The sequence below is a fragment of the Bemisia tabaci genome, chromosome 10 (assembly GCF_918797505.1).
Source record: "Bemisia tabaci chromosome 10, PGI_BMITA_v3".
Lineage (NCBI taxonomy): Eukaryota > Metazoa > Arthropoda > Insecta > Hemiptera > Aleyrodidae > Bemisia > Bemisia tabaci.
The window spans coordinates 42,422,851-42,443,435 of NC_092802.1; the positions used below are offsets into that span (position 1 = coordinate 42,422,851).

Here is a 20,585-nt window from a genome sequence, read left to right on the forward strand (position 1 = left end):
TAGTTTTCTGTTAGCAAACAAAGAAATATGAGAGAAAATTATGCAATGTGAAATGAAGGTAGGCTTATTCCGCTTAAATCCAACCAAATAAGTCCTGGATGAAATTCTCTTGGATTCTTCTTGGATGAAATTTGATGCTCCTCATAAGCTTCATTTTTAAAAAATTCAGTTGAAGTTTACGGATAAATTGTATTTTTTTATGACAGCTACTATTTGAGTAGGTAACAAAGGGAGGTGCTGAAAACCCCCCAAAAAATTAAAAAGAAAATTCTTCTGAATGTTTTCTGTTTTATTTCAATGTGAACAAACACAGTACCGTCAAATGCAGTCCAGAAATAAATATCGTGAGTTGGATACAGTTAATGAATGAGACTCCAACTTAAAAAAAAGAGCTGCAAATATCAAAAAATATATACAAAGGAACATTAATGGAAAATACAAATCAAGGAAGTCAAATTTTGTTAGCATACAATGAGGGAATAAGTAAGCATTTTACAAACTTTTCATGAGCCAAATTTTCAAATATATATGTATGAACACGCATATGTGAGTATGTTTCTAGGGCCCGGACATAGTCTAAAGATCACAGGGTTAGTTCAATAACAGATCATGAGAAAGATAAAAATGCAAAAATAAATTAAGTAAATGGGTCTATACCATGTAAGAATAAAGGAGAATTTAATGACTAATATCAAAATTGAAGAGAGTATTTTAGCTAAAAATTGAATGGAATAAGGCTTTGTTTCCAGTACAATACCCTGTTCAACACACAACTTGATACAGAGAAACTAAACTTTTTTGCACAGGGGTTACAGAATAATGCCACTAGCGATGAATTTCAATTAATTGTTAGCATTTTCCGACTGATTACATCGCGTTAACTCTCTAATGAAGAAGGCGAGGAATTGATAGGGACATTTTCTTTCAGATTGAGCTTTTTTTACGATTTAATCGCACCAAATAGTTTAATTGAATTCAAAAAAATTCAAGAGCCGTCAGTACAGATTCAGCTTTCAAACTAATCAACTTTCAGACTAATCTTTCAGTGCATCCTACTGAACTGTCATTTAAACTTACAAGCTTTACTAAAGTTCCAAAACTTCTAGCTGAACTTACAGCTGCTTAGAACTTTTAATCAGTAATGCTTACCATCTTTTTTTTTCTTTGCCAAATTTTTTTTTTTTTTTTTTTTTTTTATTAAGAATCACCAGAATGGATCAAAAGAAGTCATTGGAAGTGAAACACTGATAGTGCTTTTTTTTTATTACGAATCATCAGAATGGATCAAAAGAAGTCATTGGAAATGAAACACTGATAGTGCGCTTGAATACAAATCAAAAACTGACTTAACACAAATTTCAGTTGAGAATTCAGTGAACTACACCAAAGCTTCACTGTCCCAAATTGAAAATCCGTTGCGTCAAACCAAAGACATTCTTATTCTATCACTGTCTCAGCCAGGAAGGGGGTGTGGGGGGAGGGCTCTGAAAACATAAACCTACCTATGAACTCAACTATTCAACAAGTAAAAAACAACTAGAATAAATAATAAAAATAAAGTATTAAAAAGGAAAAAATAAGACTGGAGCAGGTAACAGTATGATGTGAAGAGAGTGATGAAAGTGGTGGCTAGCGTCTACCAAAGGTGCGTGTGATGGAACTTGAGGTCGAGTCGCTCCGGGTCATCGGAGCGACAGGAGAAGGCTGGGGAAACTCGGCCAGAGTTGGGTCCTTGCGACGAAGCGCATGAGACAGGCGAGAGGCTCCGTTCGGAGGAGGCTGGCTCTGTGTCGATCGGTGAAACGTTCACTTCATGGATGATCGTTTTCGAACATTTTCTGCAAACAGGAATAGTCAGCGTATTAGATTGGGGACAGTCATACATTATTTTTTGTTTTAAAAAATTTTTTTTGTTATTTTTTCCAACCAATTTTTACATATCCTCAGGTGTAATTTAAGAGCAAGTTGACGGTGTAAGTCGGCAATCACATAACTCAGTTTGCGATGTCACAGGTTTCCTGTCATACTTAATTTTTTAAACAGAAGACTACTCAACAGCAATTCTTTAAAACTGCTATGATTTCTATTCTCTGTGTGAAGAAAATTCTGCAAAAACTTCAGGGAATGATGTCAATTTGTTTTCTTTTAAAAAAATAACACAGAGGCGGAGATTTTCAGACACCCCAAACGAGATATGTGATCGCGGTCTTGCGCTGTCAGAGTTCAATATAGAAGTTACGTTAGGCAACGTTTTGTGATGCACTGAGTGATAACATTTCCGTGTGTGCAAAAATTCGAACAAGTTTTCCTTGAAACAGTTCCTTGAAAGTTTTTCAATCATTTTTTAGTTCACTTATCTTAGGATCTCCTGGATGGTTTTTAAGAAAATGTGTTTTTTTTTCTAACCTTCTAACTTTTGTTCTCTAACTACACATGAGTGCATATTCCTTTAGTGTTCAAAAAAAAAAAAAAAAAAAAAGTTTGAGGGCCTTGTTCAAAAGTTTCTCTTATTCTTCTTCTAAAAAATGCATGAAAATTTCAATTTCGAAAATATTTAAAAATCCTCTCATCTAAAGCTGGAAAAAAGTCTTGAGGAATCAAGCAAAAAAAGTTTTTGAAAATCCGTTGAGAAGAGCCTGAGAAAAGTGTACCTTGACATCAGTACATTTTACATGGTAAGGATCCGGATTTATAACTCCTCTTGTTTGAGGCGAGTTGTAACAAGGTATAATGGTGCACTGTACAGTTCAACATAAGCCTGAGTTGATGCAATGTCACTACAGTACAACGCTTTCCGCAGCATGCAGGGAAAGCACTTCATGAGAGGCTGCGCAGCAGTTTGAAATGGCTTTGATCTTGACTTTCATGCATTTCCACTCTTAATCTTAATACTTGTGATAAAAAAATATCTGCAGCCCGAGGTAAAGAGCTGGGATGGCTTCACAAGATGACAATGGCTAAGGTTGAAAAATGTGTACCTCAGATTGTGATGTAGAAGGTCATTGCTCAATTTTTAGTTTAAATTTTCTTGTGGAAAACTAACTGTTTCTGTTAAACTTTTCTGTGAATATTTTTCACTCATCTCAAAAAAACCCTTGAAATTGCGTGCAAGCACATTGACTGCAATGCTTGTGATGTTCTCAAAAGAACACTTTTCCCCGAACAGTGTCCTGCTTTCAATTCTCTTGGAAAACATCATGACAAGGTATGCATGTAGTTTTCCTTAAAGAAAACTAAACATGATCAGAGACTTCTGAACAGTGCAATAAATTGAGTAACGCATCTTTGGCATTTAGCTATCGACATATCAGTTTGTCATTAAAATTGAGAGCTCGGATGTAATCAATGGGATAAGAATGCAGAAGAGTAAAACTCACTCGTTGATATTGTTGTTGTTATTGCTGTGCTGGTGATTCGGTTGTAAAATCTGGAAAAAAAGAAAACAGAAAAATTAAAAAAAGAACTGTTATTTTCAAGCGAGTTTGCTCTAAAAATTTTAATGATGTACTGTTGATTCGTTGCAGAGATGATTTATTATATTTTGAAGATAATATGCTCGACATTTCAAGAAAATTTAGGGAGGGTTCAATAGAAACGATTCAATAGTAGATCAATCAATTGTTAATTTTTCAGTTTTGGGGACAATTCTCGAGAATTTCCAATTATCCCTTCACAGTGTAATCCATTAGGTACTTATACACAAAATTTGACAAAGAAACTCTTTGAAACTAGTTCAAGAATACATCCCATATGAATACCGCAAATTATTTTACCATCCATTCTTTCATTCCATTGTGTTCACTCAGGACATACTTTTTAAGTTATTTCAAAATGTTTTTAGGTCAAATTTTCTATACACATACCAACAGAATATAGCATAATACAATTATTGAACATTTTTGAGATGTCCTAAAATCAAGAAATTATCAAATGACAGATTGACTTTAATCGCTCTTTAAAGAACTGAAGATACACTTTAATGATACAAATTCTCAGCAATTTTTGCTGAAATTTACGAGGGGCATTTGTACGATAAGAATATATTTTTATTATCTCCAAAACTAATAAAGATAATTGAAATTAGTAAAAAAAAATTAATTTGCCATACTATCAGATTTTCAAAAGCACTTAATTTTCCACTGATTTGCGAGGGACCTGATTTTTTTTTTCAGCGCCCACTTCTCCCTGCCACACCGCCAAAAAATGCCCGCATGGAGACAAGACGATGAGAGGTAGGCGCAAACAAAATGACGTCGCTTGTAAGCCAAGGGATCAGGGTATAAAAAACAAGAGTTTTTTGAAAAGTTTAGCGTATGAAAATAGAGAAATTTAGTACCAACTTCAAGTACCTCTATTGGTTTTGGAGACAATGCAAATGTATTCTTTACGAATGCCCCTTGTGGAAGAGGACTCAGGATAATTAGATCAAAGTTGGATGATGAATTAACCCTGGTGTGACAAACTTGAGTCTTTCTGACCCAGATCTTCGCCTCGTCTTTTGCGTCAGTTAGCTAGTTGTTATTGGTTCCATCAAAGTTGGAGTTTTTGTCAACAAAGTCCGCCGGACTTGCCTCCTTTTCCTACGATAGAAAATATGATTCCCTCTAAGATTATATTCAGGAGAAAGCAAGATTCGACTTACATCTCCCATCGTTGATACAGGTTTAAAAGCAGCGTGCCGCCCGTAGTTGGTCATGCCATTCTGTTGTGTGCCAACTTGACTGTAAGAAAAGGAGACGAAATTTAAAGCAAATAAATTAAACTTCAAATAATAGGTAAAGGAAAACTTGAGTAGGGAGGAAGGAAATGATGAACGATTTTACAAAAACATGCAAAAACATGGAGAGGTTGACGAAAATTGTTTCAAGATTCCACGAGAGTTCCAATTACATCTGTCCGGTGTTCGGTAAGAAAATGGGATAAAATAGTACGTAAATTTGCTGAAAACTTTGCTAAGTTTTCATGGGAATTTGATGAGAGTTAGTTGTAAGATTAATGAAAATTTAACTATTTATTGAAAAATTCAGTAAGGGAATCTCATGAAAATTCTGCAAATATCACAAAAGTTGGGTCAATTTCTCATGGGACTCACAGTGACATTTAATAAAAACAAAAGAATGAAAATAATGAACTTCGGTAAAAAAAAATTGGACAGAAAATTCATTTTTCAATAAATTCTCGGACCAAGAGTTTCTTTCTCCGAATTCTGTGTTAATACCTAAGAGCGAGATGAATTGTTTGTTGAAATGCTCATCAGCAACTGTTAGGAAGATATTAAACATTTTTTACATTCTAATTTTTTCTTGCCAAGAAATGGATAAAAATGAAATGAGAATATGTCAACCTGGTGAGAAAAATTGAAAAGAAAAGAGGCGAAATTGATTGCAGAGGAGTTGGAACAATATTTGACCGGGGTTTGGATAAAATTTGATGCGAATCCTGTAAAAAATACACGAAAGTCATGCTTGCTAAAATGAGCCAGAAAGAGTCCTTTTTCTCCTTAGATGATGCAATTTCACGGATAGTGGTTTAAAAACTTACACTGATTCGACTTTGTCATGAAGACCGTTCTTCATGTCTCTTCTTCGATTAGTTGAGGCTAGATCTGTAAAAAATATCAAAAACATCATAAGTGTGCAAAGTTTCAAGTATATAAAGCCTCGTTTACAGCAAACAAAGAAAAGAATAGAACACAATTGAGGGGCTTGGAGGACAAGGCGCATAAGTGCAGTAGCAGTTTTTGTTATTTCGAGAAATAAGTGTTTGAAATTTAGAAATTACATGGATCCTTAAGATGGAAAGAAAGTTCAAACTGACTTTTGGATGCTTAAAAATTGGAATTCGAATTTTCACAAAATATGCATTGATACTAGGTTTACTTGAAATCATCAATAGTTCAATTTTTTTCGAAAACTGATGCACTAACGCGCCTTCTCCTCTAAGCCTCTCAATTTATTTTCCACAAGCAAGCATCCATTTTTCTCCATAAAGGCCCAGATCGCTTGCGAGGTACAAGCGCTTATTGAAAGTGAAACACCAATAGGCAAGGAGAATTTCGATAGCTCGACATCCAGTGATCAAAATCCTGGTTTCCTATTGGTGTTTTACATTCAACGAGCACCTGTAACTCGCAGGTGGATAATGGTCTGAGTGATTACTCATTCACGTCTTCTTCGCTTCACGTCTTGGGTAGTAGCACTTTTATTTATTTACTTTTTTGTGTGTCTTGTTTCAAGAATTTTTAGCTTCCTTTCATGGCATTGTGCTTATGAGCCATGGCCTGCTCATAATTGTTTTGTCAGAAATCCTCAATTTACTTTGCAGGGGAAAAAGGATTACTTAAAGGGGGAAAAAGACTATTTGGGGTCCATTCGAACTCTCACAGCTTATATTCGGTATACGTACAGAAAATATACAATCAAGATTCTTGTGTATTTTAAAAAGAGAGAAAACAAAGATAAGAAAAAACAAACTCTAAAATGATACTGTAAATGAATAGAAGATGTCCATGGACATAATTTTTTTTTTTTTTTTTTTTTTTTTTTAAATTCTTTTTTAGTACTCTTTAGGTACCATTTCTTGCGAATCTGTTATTTATTCCTTGCTCAGTTAATGACAAAAGATTCGGAATCAGATCTTGGAGAAATTTTTAAAACTATGTTAATCCCTTTTCGGCTCGAGTGGCAGTCGGTTTACCTTAAATTTCCAGCAAATTTTCAAAAGAATACTTTGCCAAAATGTTCGGATATACCTAGATCTAAATTTTCATTCTGTTTTCTGGAAGGTGTTTTGACACACACTGGGAAAATAATTAGTTGTTGCCGACTATCGAAATCAGATTGGGCAGCCTAATCAACATTGGAAAAGTACAAAAATAAAATAGATTAACAAAACTATAAATAAATAAGTAAGAAATAAAACAAGTAAAGAGATGAAACACAAACCGGTGTATTGGAAGAATTCTTCAAAAACGACAAAATTGTTATTTTGAGGCACCACTTTATGAAGTCCATAGTGCTTCTCGAGGAATTTCAGGAATAGATTCGAGGGTTTATCAATGGCCAGGCTCTCCGGCAAAACCTTCATGTCCTGAAATCAAAAATCATTTCGTTGGCAGAGAAAAAATAGCAACTAAAATAATGGTTAAACACAGGGATGGTTGATTGCATTGGAGACTTAAACACAGGGCAGAAAAAGAGAGGAATTCACTTGCTGGGCAAAAATAATAGGTTTTGCATTGTATTTCAAATCAAGAAAATTCACAGTTATGCGCTTAAACTGGAGCCTTAAAACTCAACGCAGAGTAGAAAAATGGGCAGATTCACTTGAGGGGCATTCCAGTTTTGGGAGGGAGAGGGTGAGGGCCGGACCTAGTTTGCATTACAGGGAGACATTAAATTGCTGATTTAACAATTCAATTGCTAAATAAAGCGATTGGCAATGTTTCAATGTAGATTTTGCAACGAAAAAATGCTACTTTACCCACCCTCGTGGTTAAATTAGCATTTTTTTGTTGTGAAATATACGTTGAAATATTGCAGTCACTTTTTTTAGCAATTGAATTGTTGAATCAGTAATTTAATTTGTTCCGTGTTTTCTCATCAGCTGCAAAACTGTCTTCGGTTGGAGGGAACAATACTCGACACAGAGTGTTCACTAAAAATTCTCGGAGCGGCAGTAATGCGTTTCTTTCGTGCTGGACACAGACATCTGCGGGCGGATTATTGACATTGATAGACAAAGCGGTTGAAAAAGAAGTCAGAGGGAAAAGGGATGACGTCTTCAAAGGGCCAAAAGACGTTGTTACACGTCGAAAGAGGAAGACTTTTTTTCTTCCTTCTCTCAACCTTCTTATCCTCCTTTTTTTTACTTCTGCTTCCTCTTCTTTGCCCTCTTCTTTCCCTTCATATGTCGCTTTTCTAGGACACAACGTTAACCCCGTCTGGAGGCATCCAGGCATCAGCGACCAGCGCAGATGAAGGAGATTTGACAAGCTGAGGCTTCATGGATGTGACTCATGCACTCTCATGACATCCGTTGGCGAGGAAAAGACAAACGTATCATTACTCTCCTTCTAATGGTGAGGATCCAACAACACCCCGCCCATGTATCATGTATAAATGTCATTTTAGCAACAACAAAGGGGCGTGTTCACCTACATACGGTAAGGTGCCCGTCGAATATGTTCGCCTTCAAACTACTCAGCGGGGCGATTATTGAAATTGATGGACAAAGCTATAGACAAAGAAGACATAGGGAGTGTGGAGCGACCTTACTGGTTACATGGCTGGTTCTTATAGACTAAGGAAGAAAATGATGGACTAACTGTCGGGTCTTTAGTGGGTTGCCGTTAGTTAGTCCATTACCTACCTCCTATGTCCATTGCCACCACCTGCTTCCACCAGTAGGATCCCTCCAAATCCCTTTTGTCGTCTTTGTCTATAAATTTCAATAATCGGCCCGCAGGGAAGGTATGGAGACGATCGACATGAAATCGATCGAGAAATAAAAACGTGAATCGATCGACTCGAACTGATTCGATCGATTCGCGGATTACATCGATTAATTCACGTGTTTTCTGGACCGATTCACTCGAAGAGAAAAATACTTCCTCTACCCGCGAGGGGAGCGAGGAAGTAAAAAAGGAGGCGTACGCATCTCCGGCATCTCGGATTTTTTTAATGACGTAGGTCAGTATACGGATGAGTTATATCATCGATTTTCTCGAAAATGGTGTAGTTTATGGAAAAAAGTCATTCCATATATTTCCGGTTTCCTCGAGCGACTCACGGATTTTGTCGATTGATAAAACGGATTTGTCGATCGATTGGCGGCATCAGCTTCCATTAGTTCCATCAATACACGAGTATTCTTGCGGACGAGCCATAAACTGTAGTTCCTAATCGCAAACTGGACCGTGTTAAGCAGGAGGAACCAAGCCACACCAGTCATAGCAAAATTTAACCGGGCAACTTAATTTTCTACACGAGAGCGCTTGTGCGCATTCCTTCGTAAATTTTGAGGAATCTGATTCGTACCATGCAGAAAATTTCTTGAAATTTGAACGAAAATCAACACAACCGATTCCATGTTAAAAATAAAATTTCTCAGTTAAATTCTGCAATAGCTGTTGTGGCTTCATTTCTTCCTGCTTATATAGCCCGATCCAAATGCAGTCCCGCATTGTGAGTAAAAACATAAGCTCAATCTCAAAAAATTCTACCCTACTGGGCTGTCTTAATTTTGCCGCGGGAAAACTAATCGAGATTCAAACGGGCCAATTGGATTTCGACTTTTTCATCGCGATGTATCGAACGACGTGGCCACTAAATTAGTCTATTCTGGTGCATGGATTGTTACTTCATTTCCATAAGCGAACAAAGCCTCCATGGGAACATAATCCTTCTATCCGGGGGCCCTCCACGGGAGTCATTCAGTGGCGAGGCGTGATGATCGAATACCAATATTGTCCCATTCGCAGCTGTATTAAAGAATCGATTGTTATGGAGTTGGTTGCAAACGCCCTGATGATCGATATTTTTCATAGGCTTAAATGGCAGATCAATCGATGTATCGCAAAGCACGCCGCGCCGCTGGAGTCATTGTCCGGTCTCCGAGGCTCGCGCGACTTCAATTTGGAGAACTAAGAGCCAATAGATCGGATCCAATGGGATAAACAAACCCCCGACGCCGCACAGTGAATCGAGTCAATTAGAGAGGTCGCACATGAAATTCTTGACGAAAACTCCAAATCCTAATGTTTATTTCGTCTCATTTTAAACCTTAAAAGGGTGTTTCCTGGTAAAAATTGGCAGTAGAATCTGCGTTCCAAAATACCATAGACCTACAGCCGGCTTTAAGATTTCCAGTAGCTTCTATAGCCGGCTACACGATTTCTTATCGCCTTTTACACCCGATGGTGATTAAGCAACAGCCAGGCGATAAAGTGTATGCTAAACGTTACTAATTACGGATGCTAAGACTTCGTGAGTTTTTGGACCACTGCTCTCTTTTTGGGCCGTAGTATCTTGATTTATTTTGCGAGGAAAGCTCCGTACTTTTGATGGATGCCTGCCATTCCTAATATATTAGAGCGCCTTCAGTTTCGTACGATACTGTGCAATACCTCTGGTGTGAAATAGTTGCTTCAAGCGCCGTGGCACGCTGCGGGCGCAGGCGGGCAGCCAGCACGAAACGCGCATTGGCGCCTACAAACCTAACAGGGATACTGCACGCGTTGCGCAATGCGTAAAGTATCCCTGTTAGGTTTGTAGGCGCCAGTGCGTCGCTGCTCCGCTTTGTGTTAGGCTCTAATATTTAATCTGGCGGAGTCAGCGTTATTCAACTCATGATTTTGAAATGTTTGCACATCCTGTATGGATTAATCTCGTTTTAATTTATGAAAAAAAATATGCATTAAAGGAAAATAGTGTGTTTTGTAAATATTAAGGTGGTTCCGTATCAAACTTAATGATTTCCAAAGCACACGAATTTCTACACAATTTCTTATAGCCTTTGATAATCGATGGCGAAAAAGCAACAGACAGGCAATAAAGTGTAAAGCCCGGCGATAGGAACTATAGCCCGGCTGCATACTTTTTTATCGCTTCGTATAGCCCGGCCGTATGATTTTCTCCGCATTCTACAGCCAGCTATATGATTTTCTGTAGCCTTTTTTAGACGGCTATAAGAATTCCTATGGTATTTTGAAACGCAGCTCTTACCGCCAATTTTTACCAGGGTTCCTGGGAGAAAATTTCACGAGGAAACCAATGGATTCACTTTTAGAACCTCAAAGCTTTGTATAAACGGAGTTATGGGCGTTTAAGGTTTCCAAACTTTGTCCGCCCTCTCCTATTGACTCGAACCACTGTGCGCCGGCAGCCGATGACGGCGACGCTTTCCGTCTGAAAAGCGAATCGCAATCCATTCTTGACAAAGCGTCAAAAACTTATCAGCCTCGCTTCTCTCTTCCTAACGTGTTTTTCACGGCGCCGTGCTAAGGAGGAACGGCGTATGAGCCTCCACGCGTTGCCACATTGCCTTTGATAAAAACCGAGTTTACCAGGAAAGTTGTTTTTCAGACAATGGGTCAGTAAACCATGAACGAATTTTGACTTGCGAATACGTGTTAACCTGAGGTCGAGGACGCGTAGAACACGATGCGCTCGTTAGAAACGCGAAAAAATAGCTAAGAAACCAAGAATTACGCAGTTCAAAGACCGCAGCTTTTCCGCGAACTTAAAACGCCCCGGTTTCGCGCCGAACCGACTGCGGCCAGGCGGAGTACCCCCTAGTTTGATCTAAAATATCTAAAAACTCCAACGAAAAATATACATTTATCTTCCCGAGTCAATTTTTTACGAAGGAGAACTTGGCAATGTTCGAAATTTTACACGCCGGGGCTCCTTAGCAAGGCAGGCGCGGCGACGCGACACGGCACCATGAGATTCTGTCGCTTGAGTCATTTCAAGAATGAAACGGTAGGATCGAATTTTTCACGGCGCATTACGAAAGGCACACGAAGGACAACGGACGGATCGAAACCCGTTAAGGGCTTTCATGAGTGTTTACAGTCGGTGGTTCAATGGTTATGTCACGCGACAATTGGACGTGTTTGTGCTGAAAGGAACTAAGCGCATGGGCTTTGCGTCCAACATAATCCGTTTCAGCATAAATAGTTCAATTGACACTCCACTTGCGGGGACAAAGCCCTTCCAACCCCCCCTCCCCCACTCCCCGCCCATTCTTGCGAGACTGCGTTGCCCAGTAATGCGGAGACTGCGGGGGCATGTTGTAAGAGTAAAAAAGAAAATTGATTTCCTTTTCGAAGTTTTCTTCCTTCAAAAAATCGTTTTAGTCGAAACTAGAGTCTCCAAATTTTTGGGTAAATCGTATTTTCATAAATTTCAGCGATGCAGTGAGTGGAACAAGTCCAGAGATGCAAAATGAAAAATCTCCGATAATGCCGGAGGATTCTTCACGGAAAAAACGGTTTGCGTCGGAGACATGAGACGGGTGGGTCAATTGGAAAAAATCAATTTCTTTCAAATCAATTCAATCAATTTCTTTCTTTTTTAGTCAATTTCTTGCGTTCCATTCCACTTTGGGGCCTCAACACACTCACCCAGTTTGTGTTGGTATCTTAGTTCTAAGCCGACAGATGCGAGACGTAAAAGATACAAGTAAGTACCGCCAGATGGACTATTTTTGCCAAACGGAATTATGTGCATTAAAACAAAAGCCACGTCATGATGCACATAGTTCCGTTGGGCAGAAATACGTCCCATAGGTTGACGCGTCTTGTCTTGGACGCAAACTTAACTGTTTTTCTGTGATTGATGATTTCATTCGGTGATTTTTCCCTGGTTCTCGTGGAGATATTCCCAAAATTCATGATTCTTTAAGAAAGCTTCCCTGATTTCCGATTGACAACTCTTTGATTTTCAATTGGACGTATTTCTATCAAACGGAACTATGTGCATTAAGGCGTGAGCCCTGAGACCCATTAGAAGACACGCATAATAGGGCTCACGTTATAATGCACATAGTTCCGTTTGATAGAAATACCTCCAATTAGAAGATACCCTCACTTCCAGGGAAAAATATCTCATAGTAGAGTCCAACCCATGCGTACCACCGAAATTAAAAGTTTTCCCTGATTTTTTTTTTTTTTTTTTTTTTTTTTTTTTTTTTTTATTTATTTATTTTTTTTATGTAAGTCTGTTCTAGACGAACATGGTCTATTCGTCTGACTACGGTTGCAATCTCCTTTTTCAAATTTTATAACCTAACTCTTAGGTTTCGCGACAGCAGGGGGGCGTTCGTCGCGAATTATGATCGACATAGAGCTTTGCTAAAAAAAGGGTTCATCTATGAGAGTCGAATTATTCATAGAGTCTTGATCGATCCTTGGCCTTGTTGAGATAGGGATTCATCTATGAGAGTCGTTAGATACATGGAGTCTTGATCGATACATAGCCATGTTGAGATAGGGTTTTATGAACCGGTTCGATAAGGATTCGACAGTCGTATGCGGCTTCTCGTTCCTTCAGTGAATGACGACTTTCTCTAAGCCCACTGGGATGGCGAAACATTTTTTTCGTCATTAATCTTGGCGATCTGTCGTTTAATGCCTTATTGGCAGAGAAGAAGCAGGAAAAATACTTGCTCGCCTTTTTACGACTACGAGTTCACGAAAAACGTCCGCTCTCAGATATCACCGCACAGTGGATCGAGTCAATAGGAGAGGTCGGACCAAGATTTGGAAACTTTAAACGCTTTTAACTCCATTTATACAAAATTTTGAAAATTCTTCAAGTGGCTCCATTGGTTTCCTCGTGAGATTTTCTTCCCTAAAATTTTGAATGTGACGAAATAAACATCAAAATTCGCAGTTTTCGTCATAAATTTCATGTCCGATCTCTCTGATCGACTCGATCCACTGTGCGCCGTTGGCGTGCTTACACTGTAACCCCAAGGATTGCAGATTGCACACATTATACAATGGTATTATATACAAAAAAACGGTGACATGGGGTTTTTTCAACTTTTTTTGACTGAACAGAATTTTCAATCATTTAATGAAAAATATGAATACACTGTTAAAAATCGATGATTTACTCTGAGTGAATAGTGGGCGTGAAAAAAAAAGCCGGCACGAATTTCGCGCCGCACTCTGAGTGAATAAATCAGAGCGTAAATATCACCAACGACAAACGAATTTGTTGAGCTAACGCACTCGTCTTGCACCGCCGCCCCGCGACCCGGGTTCGAATCCATGCTGCGGCAGATCCGTTTTACATTTGCCTATCAAATTTTCACTCCGGCCAGAACGCGAAATTCGCGCTGGATCCATGCACTCAGAGTAACAGGTGGTCTAATCAGCAACTGCGAAATTTCCTTGCGCCTAATTACACATTGCGGTCGAGGTAAATTTGAACGATAAAATTAGCGCAGTCTCGGTAATATTGACAAAAACACTAGCGCAACTTCAGTAATTAACACGAACATTTGTTTGAGAGTATTCAGTTATACATTTTTACATCAAAATCAAAGCACTTTCAGAGTTTCCAGCAAAAATAATGCACTCTTTGTAATTGGATATCATTATGGAATGAGAAACTACAATGACTGGCTCCGTTTATAAACATGTACTACAAGTTTCTCAGTGCACATACACGTTTTAACGATTGAGCCAGAAATTACGGGTCTTAATTGCAAAATGTGGTCCAATTTAATTCCCTGACGCAGGGGATTCGAATTATTGCGGACAATAAAAGGTACGCCCGCGCGCACCATAAATAGCGCCTTCGACTTGGGAGGCATACTGCAAACGCTGCACAGTCACACGTACGTTGCGATGTGCAAATTGCCTATGCGGCACCTGCTCAAGTGTACACTGCGTTTTGAGGTGCACACCGTCACCGTCCACCTGCACTCTACGGCTACGCTGCCGGGCTAAGGAAGAATGCCGTATCAAAATTCGAGAGTTGCCAAATTTCCTTCGATAAATGCTCATTTTAGAGGCGAGTTATGAATATATTACCTTGAAATTTTCAGGAACTTTAAGTGAAATTGCGGACAAAATTATATGAAAAATTGGAAGAGAAATGCTCACATGTTTACCAAGAAATTCTTGTTTTATCAATGGATATTTGGCAACGCTTGAAGCTTCATACGGTGTTTTTCCTTAGCACGGCAGTAGGGACAAACACATTCTGCATGCTGAGAGACCAGTGACATTATCGTGTTCCTCGAATCGCGAAATTTTATACGGAAGAAAAAAATTTACTCAAATCCCAAATCCCTGTGGCATGCACAAGCTCCATTTCTTGACTTTGTTTCACAACCTGGGGATTCCAGACCATCAGGGTTACCACCTTTGATCAACTTTTTAATTCCCTGCGTATTTTCCCTGATTGATTGCATGAAATAACTTTTCACGACTCATTTGCGACGAATGAGTCAGTGTAATACAATCACTCTCCCGAAGTTATGGTTGGCACGGACATTTTTTGTGTTACGAGGTTGGCTGCCCTTTTGGGCCCTATAAGCTCCATTTTTCGACTCGTCCCTATTCTCCTCGTTTGAACACTTTAGCTTCGGATTTCCACTCACTACGCATTGAGAAAAAGTAACCTGAATTCTGTGTTAACATGGGTTACATGAACGTTTATTTTTATGCGCTTTCAACTTCGGCCAGCAACGCCGCTCCTTCACTTCTGCACTAGTATACCATATCGTTTGGAGAGTTAAACGCAGATCACAAAAAAGCGATGTGTGGGTGGGGCAGAACACAAATTTTCGGTCAGCTCCGTTCGACGAGATTTTCTCTCCGTCAAAGGAGCATGAGATAAATGGAATGACTGATCATACGAGCTAGTGCGACAGTTACTCAGTGCGCACACCTCCTCGTTTTAATTTATTATTTATAAGGAACTTTCTATCTTATTTATGATCAGTGTGCAATTTTCTCGGATGTGTTTCCGTTCCACAATTTACTGGGATTTCTTGTAATTTATTCTTGATTTAAGTTCCTCTTATTTAGTTGTATTTTTCACAGCTTATTTATTGTTAGTTCTTCCGTAAAAATTATTAAAAACAATTCTAGCTTAAGCACACTTAAACTATGCGTTCAAAACTGCAAAAGCGGCAAAGGAAAACCGACAGGTAGAGGCCAGCGTGGAGGCTACTTCAATATTAATCTTCGATCGCATTGCTCAGGCGCAGTGATACAACTCTACGTACTCTCCGGAATGCGTACGGTATCACGCCACAATTGAAGGCGCTTTTGGAAACGGCAAACTTTCCATACGGGGATTCTCGCGTCGCATAAAACCAAATCAACTAAATCGTTTTAATTGATCGGAACGAAGGAAAAGTAATCCAAAGTAACCTAGGATACAGAGTATGGTTCTATTTTGGACTTTTATAACTTGCTGACGACTTGAAGGGATACATCGGCCTTTTTAATTCAATTTCTTGTCTACCTTCACAAGTTCACAACCACACAATCCTATTAAAGAAAAAAAGGGGTGCGTGACTTTGCACCCCCCTGCGATGCATCCACCCTTATCTAACCTCCATAACCTAACCTGAACTAACCTCGAGTTAACCTAACCTAACCTAGCCTAACCTAACGGCTGGGTGGATGAATCGCAGGTGGATGCAACGTCCTGAGCCCCCCCCCCCCCCCCACCCCAAAAAAAGGTTTGGCTTAATTAGGTAGACTTTTCATTACACTGAAAAAAAAACTCCGACCGTGGGAGCCGCAATTACGGTCTACATAAACATACCGTCCGTTCCGGGCTCAAAGGCCGAAAATGCCGGCTGCTGGAGCCGTAGCTTCGATTAGAGTACCTGTATAGCGAGAGTATAGACAGATGTGAAACTCCGAAAATCTCAAGCCTTCACCGATGCCTCCGCGAATAAAGTTAGGGTCCAGGAATGCAGCCAACCTATGAATTTCAATTATCCAGAGCGATTTACTAATGCAATACTTACGAATTATCGTTTGTAAAGCACGTATTTGACTTAGTTTTTGCATTAATTTACTCATTTTTGCGGAAGAACGCTCATTTATATACATTCTTAGCCATCTTGGTTAGAATTGGAATCCGCAGACTGGCAGTGAAATTTTGTGCGTTAGAAGTTGGTTAGAAGGGTGGCTGCACTTTTGGGCCCTAAGCCCTCCATGAAGCGATCTGTCCATACTCTCGCTATATAGGTACTCTAGCTTCGATTGCTCCGAGTTTAGAGGCCGAAGCTACGGCTCCAGCAACCGGAATTTTCGGCCTTTGAGCCCGGAACGGACGGTGTGTCTATATAGCCCGTAATTGCGGCTCCCACGGCCGGAGTTTTTTTTTCAGTGTGGAAAAATGGAAAATGTGAGGGTTCACGAGAGATTCTTATGGGTTTCCCCGTGTTTTTCCTCAAAATTCCTTTCCCTGAGTTTTCTCTATTGTAGAAAGTCTGGCTGAGGCAGACGACAACCCTGGCGTAAGTGCCATGAGGTTAGGTCGGTATATATTCACATTTGGAGGATGGAGGAGCGATACTCGAGAAATGAGTCCATCGGCACGCGGTGGCTACAGCGAGAGTTGGAAAGGAAGTCGGATGAAATATCGACGCGATTCATACAAGGCGCGGGCGGGTCGCGGTCGGGCCGGAGCACCTGTTTCGCTGCGTGTTGCTCTCCTGCGGTCCTGCGTTACTTCATTCCCTGCTCCTTATTTGTCCCATCTGTCCGAACCACTAATTCTCGCCTCTGACGCAACCCACTCGCCTCTCCTCGCCGCCGTAACCTAACCCAACACCCGAAGAAATGCAGCCAACGAAAGAGGCTATATGCATTCCATTGACAAATCATTCAAAAACCGGTGGCCATGCCATCCACATGAATTCCAAGGTTCCCACAGAATTTAGAAAATGAAATTCCCTGACACATTTTGGTGAAATTCCCTAACAACTGAAGATATGACAGGTGGTTCAGAAGACATAATTGAAAATAGTTTTTAGGCAAAATTTCTTGTTTGAAACCTCAAACCCATTCTAGAAAGCAATTAAAGGTGAATTAACTAATTTTCCCTGACATTTCCCGGCTTTCCCTGACTTTTTAAGATTCCCTGACATTTCACGGTTTTCCTGGTATTCCCTGACTGAGGCAACCCTGGAATTCATCATGAAAATATGAACCCATCGACGCAATTCGATCGACAAACGCCTCGGGAGGATCAACAAACCCCACGAGTCGATTGACAAATCCCATGAGTTTATTGACAGACCCCACGAGTCGATCGACAAACCCCGCATAGATCGATTGAAAAACCCCATGAGCCGATCGACTAGGCCGTGGATCGATTGACAAATTCGTGACACGGACGAATTTTGTCGATCGAATCGGTGCATAGATCGAATCACGTTAATTGGCCCACGTTTTCATTTTTCGATCGGTCCACGTCGATCTATTCGCGTTTTTATTTTTGATAGATTCCAGTCGATCGAATCAATGATCTCTACCACCTAACGCAGTGTGTCTACTAAAACTGGCTGGAAAAATTAGGTACTTTTACAGTACCATGCCAGAAACTTCAGTACCTCATGAGCAGAAAAAAATCATTACTTCTTCGGTGCCTCAAAGTTGATTGTTGACTTGAGTTACTATTTTATTATTTACTTATATTTCTTACCGTTTCTTCATTTATATAATTCTTCTAAAAAAAAATTATTCATTTGCTAAATACAATCCTATCTTGAGCAATTGAGCATACATAGACTATGCGGTCAAAACTGCAATAGCGACAAAGGAAAACCGACCAGGCCAGCGTGGAGACCGCATGAATCTTCCATCGCATTGCTAAGGCGCAATGATACAACTATTCATACTCCCCGGAACGCGTGAGGTATCACCCACAATTGAAGGCGTTTCCGAGACTCCCAGCTTTCCATATCGGGATTCTCATATCACCTACTAAAACAGGCTGGCAAATATTAAGAATTTTACAGTACTATTTCAGTGCCTATCCAAACAATTCGGTGCCTCATAAGCAGAAATATTCAGTGCGTTCTTATTAGATTCAAGTGACAAAATTCGAAAATTGTCGAAATTCACGCGGAAATCGCGAGAAAAATGAAACAGCCAGGAAATTCGGAGCTCATTGGTGACCTAAGGATCAACTGGCTTTACAATCTCGATTTAGCGGGAAAATAATGCACTAAGAATCATTGTGCAACGGATTGTATAATTTTTTTTAAAAAAAACTGGCTGTTTTATACTTGCAACACTTTTTTCCCCTCCATTTAAATGCATGTAAAAGCAAAAGTCGCGCAAAAGCGATTCTTGGTGAGACAGCTTACTTCACATAGAATCGATATTTTAAATGGATTTAAATGGAGGAAAACAGTGTTGCCTGGTTGGAAAATTGCAACTGGTTCCGCCCTTGTTGGTAGGATTTGAATATCCGCGAGGCCCTATTCTTGAGCGCGGAAGTGCACTGCCGTGCAAGGGAAGAGGGCCGTGTCAACATTCGAGAGTTGCCAAATTTGACTTGATGAAACTTGTATTTTTGACGACACTCATGCATATTTGCCCTTGAAATTTTCAGATATTTTACATTAAATTGCGTACAAAATTTTCTGAGAATTTTGGCAAAAAATAGTCACAATTTTCCCAGTTAATTCGGTTTTTATCAAAGGGAACTTGGCAACGTCTGAGGGCTCATACGGCGCTCTTCCTTGGCACGGGAGTGCAGGACTGCAACGTCGCAGTTGAGTGACTTAAATTAAAACAAAAAACACTTTTCAAGTGATTCTCATCCCACCTCTCCTCTCCTCTCCCTTCCCCCTTCCCTTCCCGTTTGCTCCACTGGCCGAGTGCAATGACTTGAGCTCTTCCTTCTTCCTCCCCTCCACTCTCCTCCCCCCGTGTGCGTCCACGCCTCGCGGTCTCTGCATTCGAGGCGAAAAAACTGCATGGCGCGGCTTTGCCTCTTGTCCAAATTCGGCGCATCGTCCCAATAATTCGTCTTCCACTTTATTCCTCTCCTCTATGTCTTCTTCTCCTCCCTCATTCTATGAACGCTCTTACTGTTACATCACAGGCCATCACATGTGGCACCGGAACAGGTTCAGGGTTGCCGAAGAATTTAGAAAATGAAATTCTCTGCATTTCCCTGACACATTTTCGTGGAATTCCCTGACAATTGAAGATGTGACGGTTAAGAGGGTATAATTGAAAAATGATTTTCAGGCAAAATTTGTTGTTCGAAACCTGAAACTCATTCTAGAAAGCAAATGAAGGTGATTAAACAAATTTTCCCTGACATTTCCCGGTTTTCCCTGACTGTGACAACCCTGTTCCTATTGTCCAAACCGGAACCATCGAACATAGATAGTCACGGCGAATATCGCAGAGAATGACGTAGCCGCTGAAACGGTCCATCGAGATTCGGCAAAAAACAATAACAATAAGAACAACAACAAAAAAAGAGCCTTATGGAGCAACTTTCTTGCGGCGGCTTGACATCTCACATTTCGGGCTGCATTTCTTCCGCTTCCAACATGGGGAGAAACTCCAGCGTAAGATTGTAACGAGAATATTCCTCGAGCCCGGTTTGAGTCTATAGCTTCAATTTTGGTCACTTTGTCGCAAACTGGCGGCCCCGACTTGAAAGCTCACGCACCTATGGATCGTATTCGATAAATCAAACAGGCGTACTATCGCTGCGATAGTATCCATATCCACTGGCTCAACATGTGAACATGGCCTCAAAAGTCAATCCAGTGATCTGCGCGTGCGGGTTCTCGCGATTGATTTTTGATAAGTACTACACGGCAATGAAAACTGAAATTGTTAGCAGGTTCCTTTTTTTCAGATTTTCCAACTTAGAACATCTGTTCTACTGTTTTGAACCAAACGATACATCGAACTACCGAATACGATCCATTTATTTTCCCATACAGGGACACCGTATTTCAGACTCAGAGACTTTGCACCAGGTATGTAAAATGAAATTTTGCGGAATGAAAGAGCTCGATGTAAAAACTGCTTTTTTCGCCCCCCCCCCCTTTGGAATTTCTTCAAA

At 40.0% G+C, this 20,585-nt stretch overlaps 1 protein-coding gene across 1 annotated transcript in view; it reads right to left on the minus strand.

The window, feature by feature from the left end:
• Positions 1-1,172: 1,172 nt before the first annotated feature.
• LOC109031895 (alpha-tubulin N-acetyltransferase) overlaps positions 1,173-20,585 on the minus strand; it is a 67,853-nt gene continuing 48,440 nt past the window's right edge. The window contains exons 4-8 of the mRNA XM_019043716.2: positions 6,945-7,089; positions 5,542-5,605; positions 4,643-4,721; positions 3,378-3,427; positions 1,173-1,838 (exon numbers count right to left, since the gene is read on the minus strand). Coding sequence (XP_018899261.2) covers positions 1,637-1,838; positions 3,378-3,427; positions 4,643-4,721; positions 5,542-5,605; positions 6,945-7,089 — 540 coding nt within the window. The 3' untranslated portion in view covers positions 1,173-1,636. The remainder of the gene's footprint in view (positions 1,839-3,377; positions 3,428-4,642; positions 4,722-5,541; positions 5,606-6,944; positions 7,090-20,585) is intronic.